Genomic DNA, 15,709 nt, shown 5'->3' on the forward strand with positions numbered 1-15,709 from the left:
GATATTCTGAAAGGTAGCCAGAACTAAAGAATTCTTGCCAGACAAGGCTGGAAAGGGTGGCAAAGTTCACTCCATGGCTCTGTCAGTTCTGGCAGAGCAGCACACCCGCTTTTACCTGACATACTCTGCCGTCGGACAGGTGGGGGGGTAAATACAGGGAGTAAGAAATGTATGTTGAGGTGGTCTGTGTGCAGACTCCAGTACCCCCAAAAGGAAGAGCAGTCTTTTCTGCAGCTATGTCTATATAGCTGCTTTCTGCAGCTATTAGTATGTCACTGTGCTTACTGGTAGCATAATTATTGAGTGTGTCATCTTCAGTTAAGCAAGGATTATAGATTTTACCTTTTTGAATACCAATATAAAATAGATTTTAAAGTAATTTTTTTTTTTTTTTAATTTGTTCTGTATATCTCAGTTAATTTGTTCTATATATCTCAACTAAGTACAGAGACACACAGGCCTGTTTTGGCCATGCAAAACTGCATCATGGCCAGAGCAGGCCTGATGCACTTGTCTCTGCATAACGTCTGAGACGATCTGAGGCAAACAGAAAGCTGCAATTGTCTAAGTGGATTTGCTAGCCTGTCCTTTTAGACAGTGCCTCATTCTGTCCTCTCAGAGAATTGATTTCAAGGCCTAAATAGGCCGACGTTAAGTTTACAGTGTATCCTCCGAACCCCAGAGGGGCATTTCGCCCGGCAGGTAACCCCCACGGGTTCCGAGGGATAGCGTTAGTCAGGGACGGGGGTGGAGAAGGGCTCCAGGCACACATCGCATTTTGGCGACCCTTCGCGCAGCCCCTTGAGCGCTGCTTCCCCCAGCCACCGCCTCAAACCCCCGAGCTGGGCTCGGCAGAGCGGCTCCCACGGCCACAGCGCCGCCTGACATCGAGGGGCAGCTCCACGCCGCGGCTGCCCGCCGAGAGCCGTCCCCCCGGGCACCCCACCCGCCCAGCTAAGGCGCCCCCCCCGGCGGCCGCTCCCTCAGAGCCGCGCTCCGCCCTTGGCTCCGCTCCCTCCCTCCCTCCCGTCCCGGCCGTGCCGTGGCTCTGACGGGACTTGTAGTTTGACGGCCCCCGCCCTGCCCAGGGCCGAGCCCGGCTCCGCCGCCCGAGGACTGCAGGTCCCAGGGAGCAGCGGGCGGGCGCGGTCAGGTGGCGCCCAACATGGCTCCGCCGTGAGCCTGCTGCGGTGCGGGGCTGCTGCGGTGCGGGGCTGCGGCCGCCTGCGGGGCGGCGCCATGCAGAAGATCAAGTCGCTGATGGCCCGGCAGGTGAGCGCAGCGGGGCCGGGCGGGGGGCGGCTGTGTGGTGAAGTGCCCTGCTTGAGGCGTGGTTGTAGGGGCGCCGGGCCGTGGCACTGTAATATGGCCGTGTGTGGCATTAAATGTGCCTGGTCGGAAGGAAGGTGCCGGGGTGTGCGTGTGTGTAGGCACAGCCTGAGCGTGTTTCTGTCAGGCTGCTGTGCCCTGCGAGCAGCCGTCCCGAGGGTTGTGTCGGGGTGCTCTCCTCGGGGCCAGCCCTGCCGAGGTGCCGAGCCTTGCACAGGGGAGTGTCCAGGTCGCTCAGATGCGCGGAGCGTCGTTAAGCGAAGCCTGTTTGCCGTGTGCCTGGATTTCAGAGCTTAAAAACTGCTGAAGTGTCACCCGCCGGCTCATCACATGCCCCAGGTGGTTGTAGGAAGCGGTGGGAGAGCCAGGAACTGAACTTTGGTTCTCAACGCTGTCCACAGAGCATAGACAGGAGGCAGGGTTTAAAATGGAGATCGGCACGGAAGCCGAATTCCCCAAATACCGTTTTGGGCCCTGTACCATTACATTGCCATAGATGGATAATGAGATTTTGGCTGGGGTACATTTTAGAGTCTTCTTTTACGTTGTAGGTCCTCTATTGTCAGGAGTCAGCCCAGCGGTGAGCGAGCAGCTCTCAGCCCGCTTAACGGGAGCTGTTGGAAACCCACCCGGTGAGGAAACGGTGTGGTCTGAAAATAATACAATTTAGGCAATTCTCAACCTTTGGGAGGGATTAAGGTTCACTCAGCATTCAATAAGTGCAACTTTTTACTGCTGATGGAAATAAGCTGCCTTCAATGCAAAGTTTTGAGGTGGTTGTGGAAGATTTCATGTCCAGTAGGAGAAGCCGCGACAGTTGCTTTGGGTTGTTTGTTACCTTGAATTTCGGATTTGCAACCTTTGGGGGTAGTAACTGGGAAGGGAGGGTGTTTTCAAACCGTGCCCAAGAGAACCAAAACCAGAATGAAGAGGTTTTGCATATGGGGAAGATGAAACAACTGTGAAGTGACGTAGTGACCATTCATGTGATGAACTTGTAAAACACTGTATCAGTGTCAGAGGATAAATGCACACTTTTTTCATTGTAAGCTCATGTAGTAATTGCATAGCTCCTTTCGTTTCAGGGAAAGCATTGGTACCCAGGGCATGAAAGGGGCTTAGAAACAGTGTCATCGGTGTCAAACGGGGAGAATTTGAGGGAAATCTGACTATGACTCGGGGCTCATGTGAACTGCCTGGGGTCTCAAGGAAAAGGGTAGAGTCAGAACCACATCTGAAACTTGAATTTTTAAGTTCACTTCTGCTTAGAAAGATAGCAGAGAATGTGCTAAGAAACATGTTCTGTGATACTGCTTCATAAAATGCGTTGCATATTGAACAAACACATACTCATCTGGTTATTTGATGCTTCCTGTATGAAGCTTGTCTAATAGAGTGTATTCTATTTATGTGGCTTCGTGGGTTTTAAATAATAATATAAAGAGCTAATGTCGGTTATGTATCTTTTTTCAGCTTAGTTATGCATACGGAAAATGAGTCCTAATAGTTTTATATGGTAAATTAAGAAATCTTCCAACATCCAAAAATATTATAGCTATGGAGTAGGGTAGGTAGCCCTTACCTTGAATTTGGTTATTTGATTGCATGAAACCATTAAGTTTGTGGAACAAAAACATTTTTTCGACACATTTGCATTTTTAAACATCTGGAAGTTGGCAGGAGGATATAAGTGGACTTTGCTAAGAGGATATTAGCGAACTCTCTTAAAAAGGTACTTACTGCAGCATAAAGCTGGAAGTGCATAGATGTTTGAGGAATAATTTATATACCAGTGGCCTCAAGGTTTTATAGAATAAGGGCTTAGTCTTCCAGACTTATGTCAGTGTAATTTATTAAAGGACTTGTAGTTTTTTTTTTCCTCAACAACAGGTAAGACTCGGGCAATTTGATTGCAAGATATGTAAAGTAATCAACATTAACTGACTTAAAATTCTTTTAAAGGGTCTAAGAAGTCCTCAGGAGAGTGTCCATGACCTCAGTCCTATTGAAAACTTACGGATTCCTAGTAAGGTATGATACATGACCTCTTCCCACCCCCTTCAGTTTTAATTTTTCATTTTATATTTAGATGACAGAGCTTTTTTTGTGTTTTTTGGTCCCAACAACGGATTTGCTGCTGTTGTTTTTGATGGCTTTATTTCCTCCTGAAATATTTCCTATCTGAAATATTTTTATGAAAGAATTAGAATTTTGAGGCAAAACAGTGCATCGAGTCAAAATGAGGGCGCATTAAAATTTCTTTCTTGGAACTTTGAAGTTGTCCCTGGATGTTGATCTCAATATTTTTAGGTTTCCTGCTGATATCAGGGTGGAGGGGGAAGAAGGGAAGGAAGTGCTTTTTGTCACTTAGGAAAGTACATGATATAAGGGTAGCCTGCATAGTTCTAGTCTTGATATTCAGTCTTTGCATGCTTTTGCTGCCATAAGCGTATTTCAGAATTTCACGTTTTTCATCTTCAGCATATGTAATTAACTTCATATTCTACTTTAAATGTTATAGCTTTGGAATAATAACAATCATTTTTATTTGTCTCACTATTCAGATGATGTCATCTCTCTCTCGTCTCACAGCTCATGCTGAGTAATCTGTGTATGAGGGAGAACTTGTTACAATATTTGACTGCTAGATGATTTGCAAGACTTACTGTGGATGATACTTATTCTCTTCCCCTAATTTGGACCTTGCTTTTAACCAATGAATTATTTAAGTTACTGACTTCAACTGAATTTCAATGCCTTATTTTACCATTTAAAAATCCCGTGTCTTTCTGTCTCTACATAAGTACATTGTAATATGATGCCTGTGCTAAGGCAGACAAGAAAATCAATGTTATTCCATGTTTAAAAAAATCAAATAACAATCTCTAAATTGGTACATAATATTCTGTTAAACAGTGGCCAATATATTGATTTCAAAGACTCAAAGTATTCAGTTGCAGTGATGTTGAAAGAACTGTCACATCTCCATGGCTCAGATTTCAAAACTGCAAATTCCTGCCACCCACTGGGCATCCAATTTCAAATAGCCTTTTCTGCCAAGTTGACTCTCCAGGTAAAAATAGATGCAGGATATCTTGGTTGGCTCTCTGCTCTATAGTGGTTTGATGTTATGTGTCTGGTAAGCCTACACTTTGTATCAATAACAATGGGAAAACAAATACCTCTCAATTTGCAATTTTTTTGTTAATTTTTGGAAGAGTTCTGGCAGTTGTATGCTGTCAACCCTTTGTAACATGAGAACACTATCAGCAACTGTTCTGCAGAATCTCCTGAAAATTAGGAATTCTGTGCTGAAAAGGCAAGACTACTCAACATTAGAACTCATCACCTGATTTTTTTCAAAGCTGATAAAATTAGAGTATTATTCTCTTCTGTGCCATGAGTATGAAGCTTTTATAGTTTTTCATTCTTCTAACACTCGTTCCCTTTCAAAATGTTTTAGGTGAGTGGTTTTAAAAATAACTGCTATATTAAGAATATATATTCTGAATATTCAGATTATGAATCTGAATATTCTGAGATTCTTATGTTAGCTGTGTTAGCTTTTTCCTTCTCAACAAGGTATATTCAGTGAATCTCTCGTACAGGTAGCTATTTATCTGATAAAAACATTAGAAGGTGAATATTGAGTAAAATTACTGTGTTTTCATCAGTTTATCCTGGCTATGGTCCAAGGCCATATATCACGGTAACTTTACTTCCATCCCTTTCCTTTTAAGAGGAAGGATTAATATTGCTATCCCTCCTTAACTTCGCTAAAACCTTTATTGTATGATTTTACTTTCCAAATGGTAAGGCATCAGGTGAGACACTGTAATATGTCTTCTGGACTGTGGGCATCGATCCTGATACCCTTTCCTGAAAACAGGAATTCTGGGTAGTGAGGAGGGGAAGATTTTGTCTGTGTTTATGGTATGAGTAACCATCAAGGAGATCAGGTTTCAGTACTGAGCAGAAGTTGAAAGTCATTGAGCCCTTGGATATAGGTGTTGTTTTGAACTGAAACTATATTCAATGTCATAGCAATGTACTGATGTCACAAATCAGAATAATGTAATTACAGGTTCAAGTAGCTTTGCTGGATATAAGCTAATCCCTCTCAATAATTTTATACAAATGGACAAGTTTGGTGAAGGGAATTCATTTTTGAGTGCAAAAGTAAAGGCAATGAAAAGAAGTGCAGGTTTTTAAAGGCAATGAGTAAAACCATAGTATTAACCATAATATTGCAGGCTGCTTTTTGAAAACACATGTTGTTCTCTGCTGCCACATTTTAATAACGTTTTTTGTTCATATCTCGAATAACAGAAGTCTCAAGCTCGCAAGCCAAATACTGTTTTGACTATAGAATGGTTATGTTGCTACACTTTCATCATCACACTTCCATAGTCAAAGTGCAATCCCCAGACTGATTTAGGACAAGTGTTGCTCAAAGTTTCAAATGCTAAGTTAATGTTGTAGAAAGGTGTACGGAATAAAGGACTGCAGAGTCAGCATGAATTATTCAAAAGAGCACAAACCATTGATAGATAATGGTAACTCTAGGGACAAAAGCGTATCTTTGAAATGGAAACTGTCAGACTAAATTGAAAGTCAAATGGAGAATACAGAGAATAGGGAAAGGAGTACATTGATGTTGCATCCCCTCGGGGAAAAGCCAGCAAAATTCTCCTGGGTTTTGATATCTGAAAGTTACTTGCTGACCGGTGGCTTGCTGGTAAGCATGTGAAAGTGGAGACTGTGCTCCTCAATTTTGTATTTTCTTTTGATCCTTTTTTTTTTTTTTCCAAACAATGAAATGATTTACCATCTGTATTTTACTGAATACCCCTGAGTGTATGCACTCACATTGCCCATTACTCCCAATAGGTTCTGCAACTGTCTTGAAAAATTCCAGTCTGCTTGCATCATATGAAGACAAATCACCAGCTAACTTGCTTTACTTTCTGTTGTAATACAGAATCATACTACCAACTCGGTAACACAGAGAAATAAACGTATAGTCGTTTAAGTCAGTGATGGAGTTTGTAGGTAAGGTAAATATGAACTGAAAGGCAAAATTTCTAGAAGAAAGAGTAGCCTGCAGAATGATTTCATGTCTTCTTTGGGTTGAGATACCTTACTTCATCTGGATCGTGATTGTCCTGGGGAACTGTAATTCTTGGCATATCAGTGTTTTGGTTGTTGAAAATGGTGTGCATTAAGGAACGTATAGAACTGCAGTACTGATTTTTGAACCATTCTGTGATTGTCAGCTTTGTTCTTCCCCAGGCTGATAACAATTCTGTTTAGTAGATTCTGTCACAAAAGGTTAAGAGAGGTATTTTGTACACTTCAATTCAAGTGTGTAGGGTTAATAATGAGATGATTTTGAATTAGGTTATTTTTATCTTGATGATAATAGGCTCATATGCAATACATAGAAATTAGTTGGCTTTGTGGCTTATGGTGGAAAACAATACTGGAAGATTATTTTTAATGCTTTTCCAATAGATATAGAAGCGTGAATTTCTTAGTCTGTTGTGGGCTTCCATTTCCCCAACAATAGCTGCGTGCATTAAGTGGTGTGACTAATGTCTGGTCAGGCTTTGTTATTCTCTGCCTATCAGGAGAATTGTTTCCACAGTGTCATGTGTTTTGGTAGAGAGAAGGTTTTTTAATAAGTACTCTGTATGCATGTTGAAGAATGAAGGATGAAAAGAATGTTCTGGACGTTTCATGTGAAAGACGAGGGACCGCCACAGACTTCCCTGTGGGACTTCATTCCGTGTGGATTAGCTAATAAATGTTTTATCTTGAGGTGGGTTTATATACATATATAATTACACATACATTATTAGAGAGGTATGCAAACATATCTACTTATATTATAAGTTATATATATATATATATATATATATATATGTAATATATAAGAAGTCAAGCAGTGCCCTCATCCTAGAGTCTGGGATGAGCTTTCCTCTTAACACAGGTGTTATCCAAGTTCAGAACGGAGGGGTGGAAACTGACAGCATGTTCATTGGTGTTCTTTTGGCTCATGACAGAGGTAGGGAGGCTGTGTCCAAATGAGTACCAGGCAGACTTGACCCCTGGCTCTCCATATAGAGGTGTATCAGCTATTGCTGACCTTCAGCTTCTGATTAGGTTAGAAACTTTTTAGATTTTTCTGTCTCTAAGCAGTTTCTATTAACACTGTCTTGATCATGAACATTTCTCGGTGTCCGCTTCCCAAGTCTTTTGGTTGATTGTTAGTGGAATGCAGAAGGTGTTTGCTTCAACTTTGTACCAGTAATGCTTCAGTAGCAATGTTGTTTTTCGTGTTGCAGGCAGCGTAGAACAAAAGAGAGAGTGGGAGTATGACACACAGGGAAATAGCTGGGTAAGTCATCTAAAACTTCCTGAACTGCTTCTCAGAAGAGTCTGCAATGAAGTGACTCTTCTGAAATACAGTTCAAGTAATTGCTGTAGGCTCCTGGACCCATAAACTTCTATTTCCATACACCAGGAAGGCAAAACAATGTGAGAAGTTTGTGGATGCAAATACTTTTATTTAGCAACGGTTTCTTCAAATTTGTAAGCTGTTAGACAGACAGTTCTTTGTTTCTGTTGTCTGCCCAGAAACTGTCTTTCACTGATCTGTTTAGGTGGCATTGTGTAAGAGAGACCTGATCCTTAGGGTAGCGCTAATCATGGCCTGCAAGGAAGCATGTTTGACAGGTTAAATTGTCTTTCAATGAAAGCATGGTCCAAAACACCATGGAAAGGAAAAAAAAAAAGTCACATTTGCACATCACCACAAATGATGCAAACTTTAAGTAGGTAAAGTGTCTTGCTGAGCAAAACTTTGGAAACATGAGTACTTGAAATGGCATCTTAGATGTTATGTTGGCTGGTTATTGGTTGGAGAGTTCCTACTGCTGAATGTATGCATTAATCTGGGCAGTTGGACTGAAATGGAGTACTTTGGGGTTCACCTTGCTGATGTGTCACTCTTTCTGATCTCCTTTGTATCTGATTTGTTTAGCAGTGGTGAAGTTCTCAGCACGGTCATCATCACATGATTTTCCCATCCCAAATTTCAAAAAAGTAGGTTTTTCTATTCAGAATACTTCTTGAACTTCTGAATTTACAAATTAACTTACTGGTAAACATTTTTTAATGTTGATTTTTTAAAACTATTTTTTTTAAGGCAGATTTTTCAGTGGCAATAGTTTTGAGTTATAAAATTTTTGAGGTATAAAACTGCCTTGAGGAATTCAATAAAGCTTCTCTCTGTGTCTGTACACAGTGTGCAAATACTACCTCCACAGTGCTAAATTTGGCCTTCACTGAGGCCCTTGAAACAATGGGCTTCATATTGTAAGCTTTTTTGTATCCCTGACTGAAGGGATGAGGAAAACTGAATATCAGCAAACTAGGCAAGGATTTTTGCTTCCTTCAGTGGTGAGTGAAAAGACTGGCCTTGAGCCTGTTAGTTGTTTGAAACCAGTGGAGCATAATGGACTGGAAGCTGCAATTTACCATGGCATAAAGTCTGGTGTAATTTATATGGGAGCTTAAGTTTATTCTGGAGAGTCATTCTCTCTGGACTGACTGTTCTTCTAGAAAGAATGAACAAAATAAAGAAAAAGCCTGTCCATTTAATAAATATTTCCTCAGGTAGTGTTTTTGTGAGAAACACTGAGATAAATGTTTTTTTTTGAGACAGGAGAAGATGGTTTCTGAGTAATTTTTGTAGCCGCGCCAACCTCAGCGTTATTTTTGTGCTGAAAAATATGTTATTCTACAAAGATAAAAAGGTTATTGATTAGGCTTCATTAAAACATTCATATTAAAACAGTCCTCCTAATTTATTAATAAGTGCCTCTAAATTTAGAAGTATGTGTCCGTGGTGGCCTTCTTAATGTATGTTTAGGGGATATCAGTCACCACTGACTTAAGGCATTGACATATTTCACCAGCATGACAAGATATACATCATCAAGAAATTCAGATTGTTCGAAATCTTTCTTGCATTTATTTTATTTTATTTTCCTTTTTTTTTTTTTTTTTTTTTTTTTTAGAACAAATGACCATACCAGGAACTTATAGCCAAATAGCCAAACATGCGGGTGATAAATTAGGTGATTCCATTTGCGGTGGTTCACTGGACAAATTAAGCTGACCCTGTCTTGGATATTTTTTATTTTTAGTTTCTTATAGATAAAGCTCAGTGTACTGTAAAATGTTAAGCTAATTTAAAGAGGGGCTCTGTGTTCAGCATAAAGCTGCCATTTGTTAGGAAGCCCAGCAGGAAACACACTTTGTTTGTTGTAAAGGACAGGAACACATATAGTTAGATGACAGATAGTTGTTTTGTTAGTGAAACTGTTGCAAGAGCAGCCTGCCACTGAATCTGAATGCGAGCATCATCTGCTGATTCATGCGCCCTCATGTGATGGAAGCTTCAAAATCACAGATTAAACAAATGAAAAATACCCCCCGGAGCCTCTTTCAAGAACCTATTCCTTCTCAGTCCTACAGCCCGGTCTCTGTTTCACGTGCCCTCAGTGAGGCTGAAGGGGGTGAGGTGAACTGGAGCTGTCGGGATGCCCCGTTCCCCTCAGGCCTTCCCGCCCTGGCGCGGCCTCCCAAGAAGATGGAGGCCGCTGCCACCGCCCCCCCGGGTGGCGCTCGAGCACCGCGGGGAGGCCTCTGCCCTGGCCTCCGCCGTGCCAGCCCGGGGCCCCCCTTGGCAGCCTGTTTTCTCGGTGGCAGCTGGTTTGGGGCCGTTTTTTTCCCCCGTGAAGGTTGTTTTAGAGGAGCAGCGGCTCTTTTTGATGCTTTAGGAAATTGTTCGCGTGTCGCACCTTGGTTGCATTTATTTGTGTAGGAAAAACAGCACCTTGCTGTGTGGGTGAAATCTCGCTTTTCCTTGTAACGTACGTGCTTTGATGTTACCGAGTGACGTACAAAATGAGGAAGTTTGTGATTGTTCGGTAAATTAATCTCAAATCTGCTGCCTTTGGCTGGTGAAATAAGCTCTTGAGTTTTTGGAGATGAAAATATGGGCACCTTGTCCCACTGTAGCAACTTGTGTCAGAGGCTTGGGGTCTTGATGGGATACTTCAGTCTGCTGGACCACTTTGTCAGGGTTAAATTCTAATATCAAATAATATCAGAGCTATATCTTGAATTTCCTTCCCTCCCTTCCTTCTACCCTGCATTTTTCCCTTTTGAATCTCTAATAAAAGTTTTTCATTCTTTCAGTGGGAACAGCCCACTTCAAATATTAGTTGAAAAATCCAGTATGGGAGGATGAGAGGTTCAGACTCAGTCCTCAGTTTGTGGTGACGAGTGGGCACAGCTGGGTTCTTCCACATGAGATTGTGCCAGGAGGGAGGAGAATGCACATCTTGAATATTAACTGTTACAAAGCTGTTGGTGCCTGTCTGTTTAGACCACCCCACTAGCTGGAGAAAAATCTGTAATGTGTTAATATTGTGCAAAGAAAGCAGATCTGTTATGGTTTTGCCTATAAAAAAGTCAAGTGTTTAATGGCATGTCTTTTATCAAAGTTGCCAAAGTGAATTCGGAGAGCTAAATTGAATAGTTACACATTCGTAGTGACACTGTCTACCCTAGGTTTACAAAAATAGTTCTTCATGTTAAAAAATAAATCAGATTTTAGTTTTTACTTTTCTTTTTATGAAAAATTCTACAGTATGCTAAGCTTCAGGAGAAAAACTGCGGACTCAGCATGCGTTTATGCCACAAACAAATATTGAGGAAGAAATGTTTAGGTAATCTGTGACAATGAAGCTTGCACCGTTCTTTGAAAAGTTTTGACTGTCTTGCTGTTCGTAATGAGAAATACAAGCTGGAGTGTACAGATCTTTCTATTCTCAAGAAATTATTGCTTCTTGTACTGAAGTTCTTAATGACTTTCAAAAAATACTTGTTTTGGTAAGCATTGTTCCTTCTAGGATGTGATATTGTGTCATGGAAATCCACCTTTTTTGTTTTGTGAAGGAGGAGCTCAGAGAATCACGGGAAGAACCAACTGATCCTCAAGCTCAGCAAGAAATAATTAATAGTATTGAAGAAGTTTATTTTTCCAATGATTCCTTTGATATTGTGAAGTATGAATTAGAGGTAAGTTGTCATTATAAAAGAAAAGGCAGTAATGTAACCAAACATGAAGGTCAAAAGTCAGCTTCTTTCAATGATCCATTTTTTGTTTGTTTCTTGTATCCTGAATTAATGCAAAACAGTGTGGATTTTGCTTTGTTTTTTTTGTTGCCCCTCCCCATACCAAAATCTTCTTGCAGTTGTATGGAGCTTCCAACCTATGGTATTAGTATGGAGTCTCTTCTTTCAATGGGATAGAATTAATATCAGGCCTGATCTGCTAACACGTACTTAGAACTTTAAACTACTATGGGAAAGTCCAAATAGTTGGAGGAAAAAATGTCTATTCTGTATTTTGGGTATTTTTTTAAACAGATGGAATTAATAGACTGAGAAATGAGTAGTTTCAATGACTAGGGGCTTGTGTATGTTACATATAAGTCTTAAAATGGGGTAACTTTGAGGAAATTGATATTATGCTTTTTAACACTGATTAATTTCAGTATCCGTTATTTGAATACAAATTAGATTGCAGAAGCAGTAAGAATGTTTCTTTAATTAAACTGATTGGTTAGTTAATACTGCATATGTATTTTATGTACTTTAATTTCTCACTGAATTTTATTTGTTGTTCACATTCAGAGGCTTCCTCCAGTACTTAGTCTTCAAGAACTGGAAGAGTACAGAGATAAATTAAAACAACAACAAGCTGCTGTAAGTAAAGGTGTTTAGTATACAGTCAGAGTTTTTTATGTTGTCTATAACTGTTGGTTGAAGTGAAAATACAAAAGTATTGTAATAAGGATCAAATGGGTTGTTTCTTTATAAACTTTATTTTTAGTTCAGTTTTTCCAACATATTGGAAGAAATAAATATTCAACACAGCACTTAATAGTGCTGTAGAGTCCCTTTTTTGAGAGACTTTTGGCAATGTAGAACATAAAATAAAACATAAAATAAAAACCAACCTCTTTCTTTAGAGTCCGTATTTTTTACCATATTTTTACCTTACTTTTCATTTGCTGATTTATTTGTTTCAGTTGTCCCCAAGTGTTTCTAGTGAGTACTGCTATATACTTATTATGAAATGAAATAATGAGTAACAACTGTAATTTATGGGGAATCAGAGCTGCAGCTCCTGAAAGGTATTTGTTACTTTTCAGGCTTTTTTTAATACAGTAAATACTGATTTTTTGCTCTGAAAGATGAACAGGAAATGAATGTATTAGCTGGCATTTGGAGAGTACCTGCAAATAACAGTATTAATCCTAACTCACATCTTTAAACGGATGAAATGTACGTCAGAAAATATTGAACCACTAACAAGACACAAAGAACAAGTTCTTTTGGCCTAATGGTTTTTTCCCAGAATAAACCTATGAAATTTTGTGAGCTATTAGTGAGAAGTTGGGCAAATGAAAATTCTATGCTCATTACCAAGAGGTGATGAGCTTAAGACATCTGGTGGTGACCTATTTTAGCAAGGAAATACACTCAAGGCTGAGAGACAACTTCATAGGGATATGCTGAATAATCCCAATACCTGTTATCAATGTCTTGGCCATTCTGTATGCACAGTGGGAAACAGCATGGGAGTAGTTTCAGTGCATGGCTGCTTCTGAGACGTGAACTGGAAAGTACATGTAGCTGACAAATAATAGAGGAGAGAACTGAGCATATTTCCCAGGAAATACAGCCCATATGTGTCTTTCTATACTATTAGATACAGTACTCAAGAAGTCTGCTTTTGAAATAGAATAAATACTGTATTTTTCAGTTCAGTGGCTGAATCTATGGCTGACATAGGAATTTACGACAGTGATTTAGAGAGAATTCCAACTTTTTTCCTATAGCACAAAATACTCAAATGACAATGAATTATTTGTAGTAGAGCTCTGATCTTCCACTTCTCACTGGCTGTTACTGTCTGCTTTTGCACTACTGATTTTGGTTATGTCTTTGTTTCACTATAGGCTCCGTGTTTTCTGTAGTTTCTCCATTCCATTACAATTTTCAATTCCATTGAGCCACTCAATACTTATTTAATATGTGTGTCATGATAGCTTTAATTTGAGTAGTCATCTGGGTACAAATAATTTGAATTAGGAGGCTTTTTTCCTGTACATCTGTTTGGCTTTTTTAATTAATAGCCTGATATACACAGCTGTATTTTTTTTTTCCTTCAGGATACAAAATACTTTTTCCTGATGTGGCTAGGAAGAAAAATTGTTTTCTGGTCCCCTCAAAAAACATTGCAGTTTGCATGCATTGATAATTGCAGCTACTTTCAGCAGCCACATTCATTGCTAGTGGCTGCATTTCTAGATTACAAAGGTTAAGAGTTAAAAGGTACATCAGCACAGCAGTATAGAAGCTGCCAAAAGCAGGGGGACAATATGGAAATGAATGTAATAACCTGTTTATGATGGTTCCTTCAAAAGAAAGAGAAGAGAATTGCTTGTAAGCTCAGAAAAGTACTATCAGTAAGTTCAAGCAAACAACAAAAATGGCTGTGGCAGATGGTTGACAGTGTTTAGGTTTTTATTGGTATTAGGTAATCAAGAACTTGCAAAGCGACAACAAAAATAGTGAAAAGTGAAAATGAAATGCCCGTCTCTTATTCATGTGTACTGCTTAATGAATCCCTTTAACAGTAAAGAATCAAGCTGTTAGATTTGTGCTAGAGGCGTGAATGGCTAACAAGTATATGCCTCTTGTAAAGTTTTCACATATACAAGGCTAAACGGAAGAAGAGATTGAAAAGAAGAAGTGAAAATTTTTATAGGATATAGACTGTGTATAGAGCAAAGCTTCCTGAGAGCCCCAAGGTCGTGTAGACTTGTGTAGCTTTTGGCTTCGTAACATCCTTTCCTGCGCTCCTACCTCACAAGGAGCAGTTCTTTTGCTGTCCTGCAAAAGAAAGCTGTAATATCAGAGTCCTTTGAAGACCATTTGCATGCAGGTGCTCTTCCAAAGGATGGGAACTGAACTAGTGGAGCCATTGTGAGTGTTACAGGGATGCTGTATTTGAAGATCCCAATGTCATACTGGCATTTGAATAAGCAGTTACAAACCTGCAGTGTGTAAAACAAACCAACCAAAGAAAACAAAAAAACCCCCTCATCACTCTTTCCTACAAGTGCATTGGGGCTGGCTGACAGTCACAGCCAGTTTACTTAATTTTCATTTCTGGAAGTGTTGGTCCCTGTGAAGAATATAGAGCAATACCAATAACGTTTTGTCATGTTTGAAACTGTTTCTTCTTAAATGTCTGTAGTACCTTGCTGAAAAATAAACAAGCAACCAAAACCTACAAAACTGTTTTCAAGCTTGCGTTCATATGACTGTTAATGTTGGATTTCTTTCTTTCTTTTTTCTCTTTTTTTCTTTCTATTTTGTGTGTGCACAAGAGCCTGATCAAAGCAACAATGCTCATTCTTACATTCAGTACAGGCAGGAGCCCTCAGGAGCGTTCCACTTACTGTTAGTTCAGAACGATGGAGAAAGTTTTAAAATATGCATGTTCTGAGAGCTAAAGAAATGGTGTAATGTGCACAGGGTGAATATTCGTTTTGGCATGGATTTTATTTAATATGGTATCTGTCTGAAAGGTAAGCGTCATCATGAGTTTCTTAGATCCCCGTGGTAGATGGTTAACTTAAGTTTCTGCTCTAGCAGTAGCATAAACAGAATGTAAGCATTGTAGTACGTATTTTATTGTTTTTTATTCTAGCATCTTCTTTAACGAGCAGAGAAGTAAGATTAATTTAAAATGGTCATTCATTCCTAGAGAAATTGTAAATAAACATTTTTCTTTCATGATCCATGTGATTTCTAGGGTTTTTAACTTGTTATGGCTGGCATATTTATTAATAAGTTCGAAAACTACAGGAGTGACAGAATCACAAAGTCACTGTAGAACTTCAGTATAGAGACTGGCTTCTTTATTGAGATTGCTGTGTATCACTTCTGGTATTCTTGTTTTTAAGGTATCTAAGAAAGTTGCAGACTTGATTCTTGAAAAACAGCCTGCATATGTTGAGGTAAGACTAGTGTCTTTTTTAACAGTAAACCACTCAAATTTGTCCCCTTATAATACTGCTCTTGTTTCAGTTGGGATTAAATACAGTAATTGGTTAGAAGAGATGCTAGTGCTTGGCTGGAAGTAGTTGTTCTAGCTAAACCTGGATCCAGCTAAACCTGTATCTCTAAAGGGTGAATGAAGGGTGTTTAACCTGGGGCTCTTTAG

At 39.7% G+C, this 15,709-nt stretch overlaps 1 protein-coding gene across 2 annotated transcripts in view; it reads left to right on the forward strand.

Moving 5' to 3' along the window:
* The first annotated feature begins 1,055 nt into the window (after window positions 1-1,055).
* VPS50 (VPS50 subunit of EARP/GARPII complex) overlaps window positions 1,056-15,709 on the forward strand; it is a 79,853-nt gene continuing 65,199 nt past the window's right edge. The window contains exons 1-5 of one of the 2 annotated variants that reach the window (XM_040549590.1): window positions 1,056-1,272; window positions 3,292-3,360; window positions 11,362-11,484; window positions 12,103-12,174; window positions 15,450-15,503. In XM_040549590.1, the coding sequence (XP_040405524.1) occupies window positions 1,240-1,272; window positions 3,292-3,360; window positions 11,362-11,484; window positions 12,103-12,174; window positions 15,450-15,503 (351 nt within the window). In that variant the 5' untranslated portion in view covers window positions 1,056-1,239. Of the gene's footprint in view, window positions 1,273-3,291; window positions 3,361-4,276; window positions 4,403-11,361; window positions 11,485-12,102; window positions 12,175-15,449; window positions 15,504-15,709 lie in introns of those variants that run through there. The other variant, XM_040549589.1, reaches the window with a different exon arrangement.

This window comes from Cygnus olor, chromosome 2 (assembly GCF_009769625.2).
Source record: "Cygnus olor isolate bCygOlo1 chromosome 2, bCygOlo1.pri.v2, whole genome shotgun sequence".
NCBI lineage: Eukaryota > Metazoa > Chordata > Aves > Anseriformes > Anatidae > Cygnus > Cygnus olor.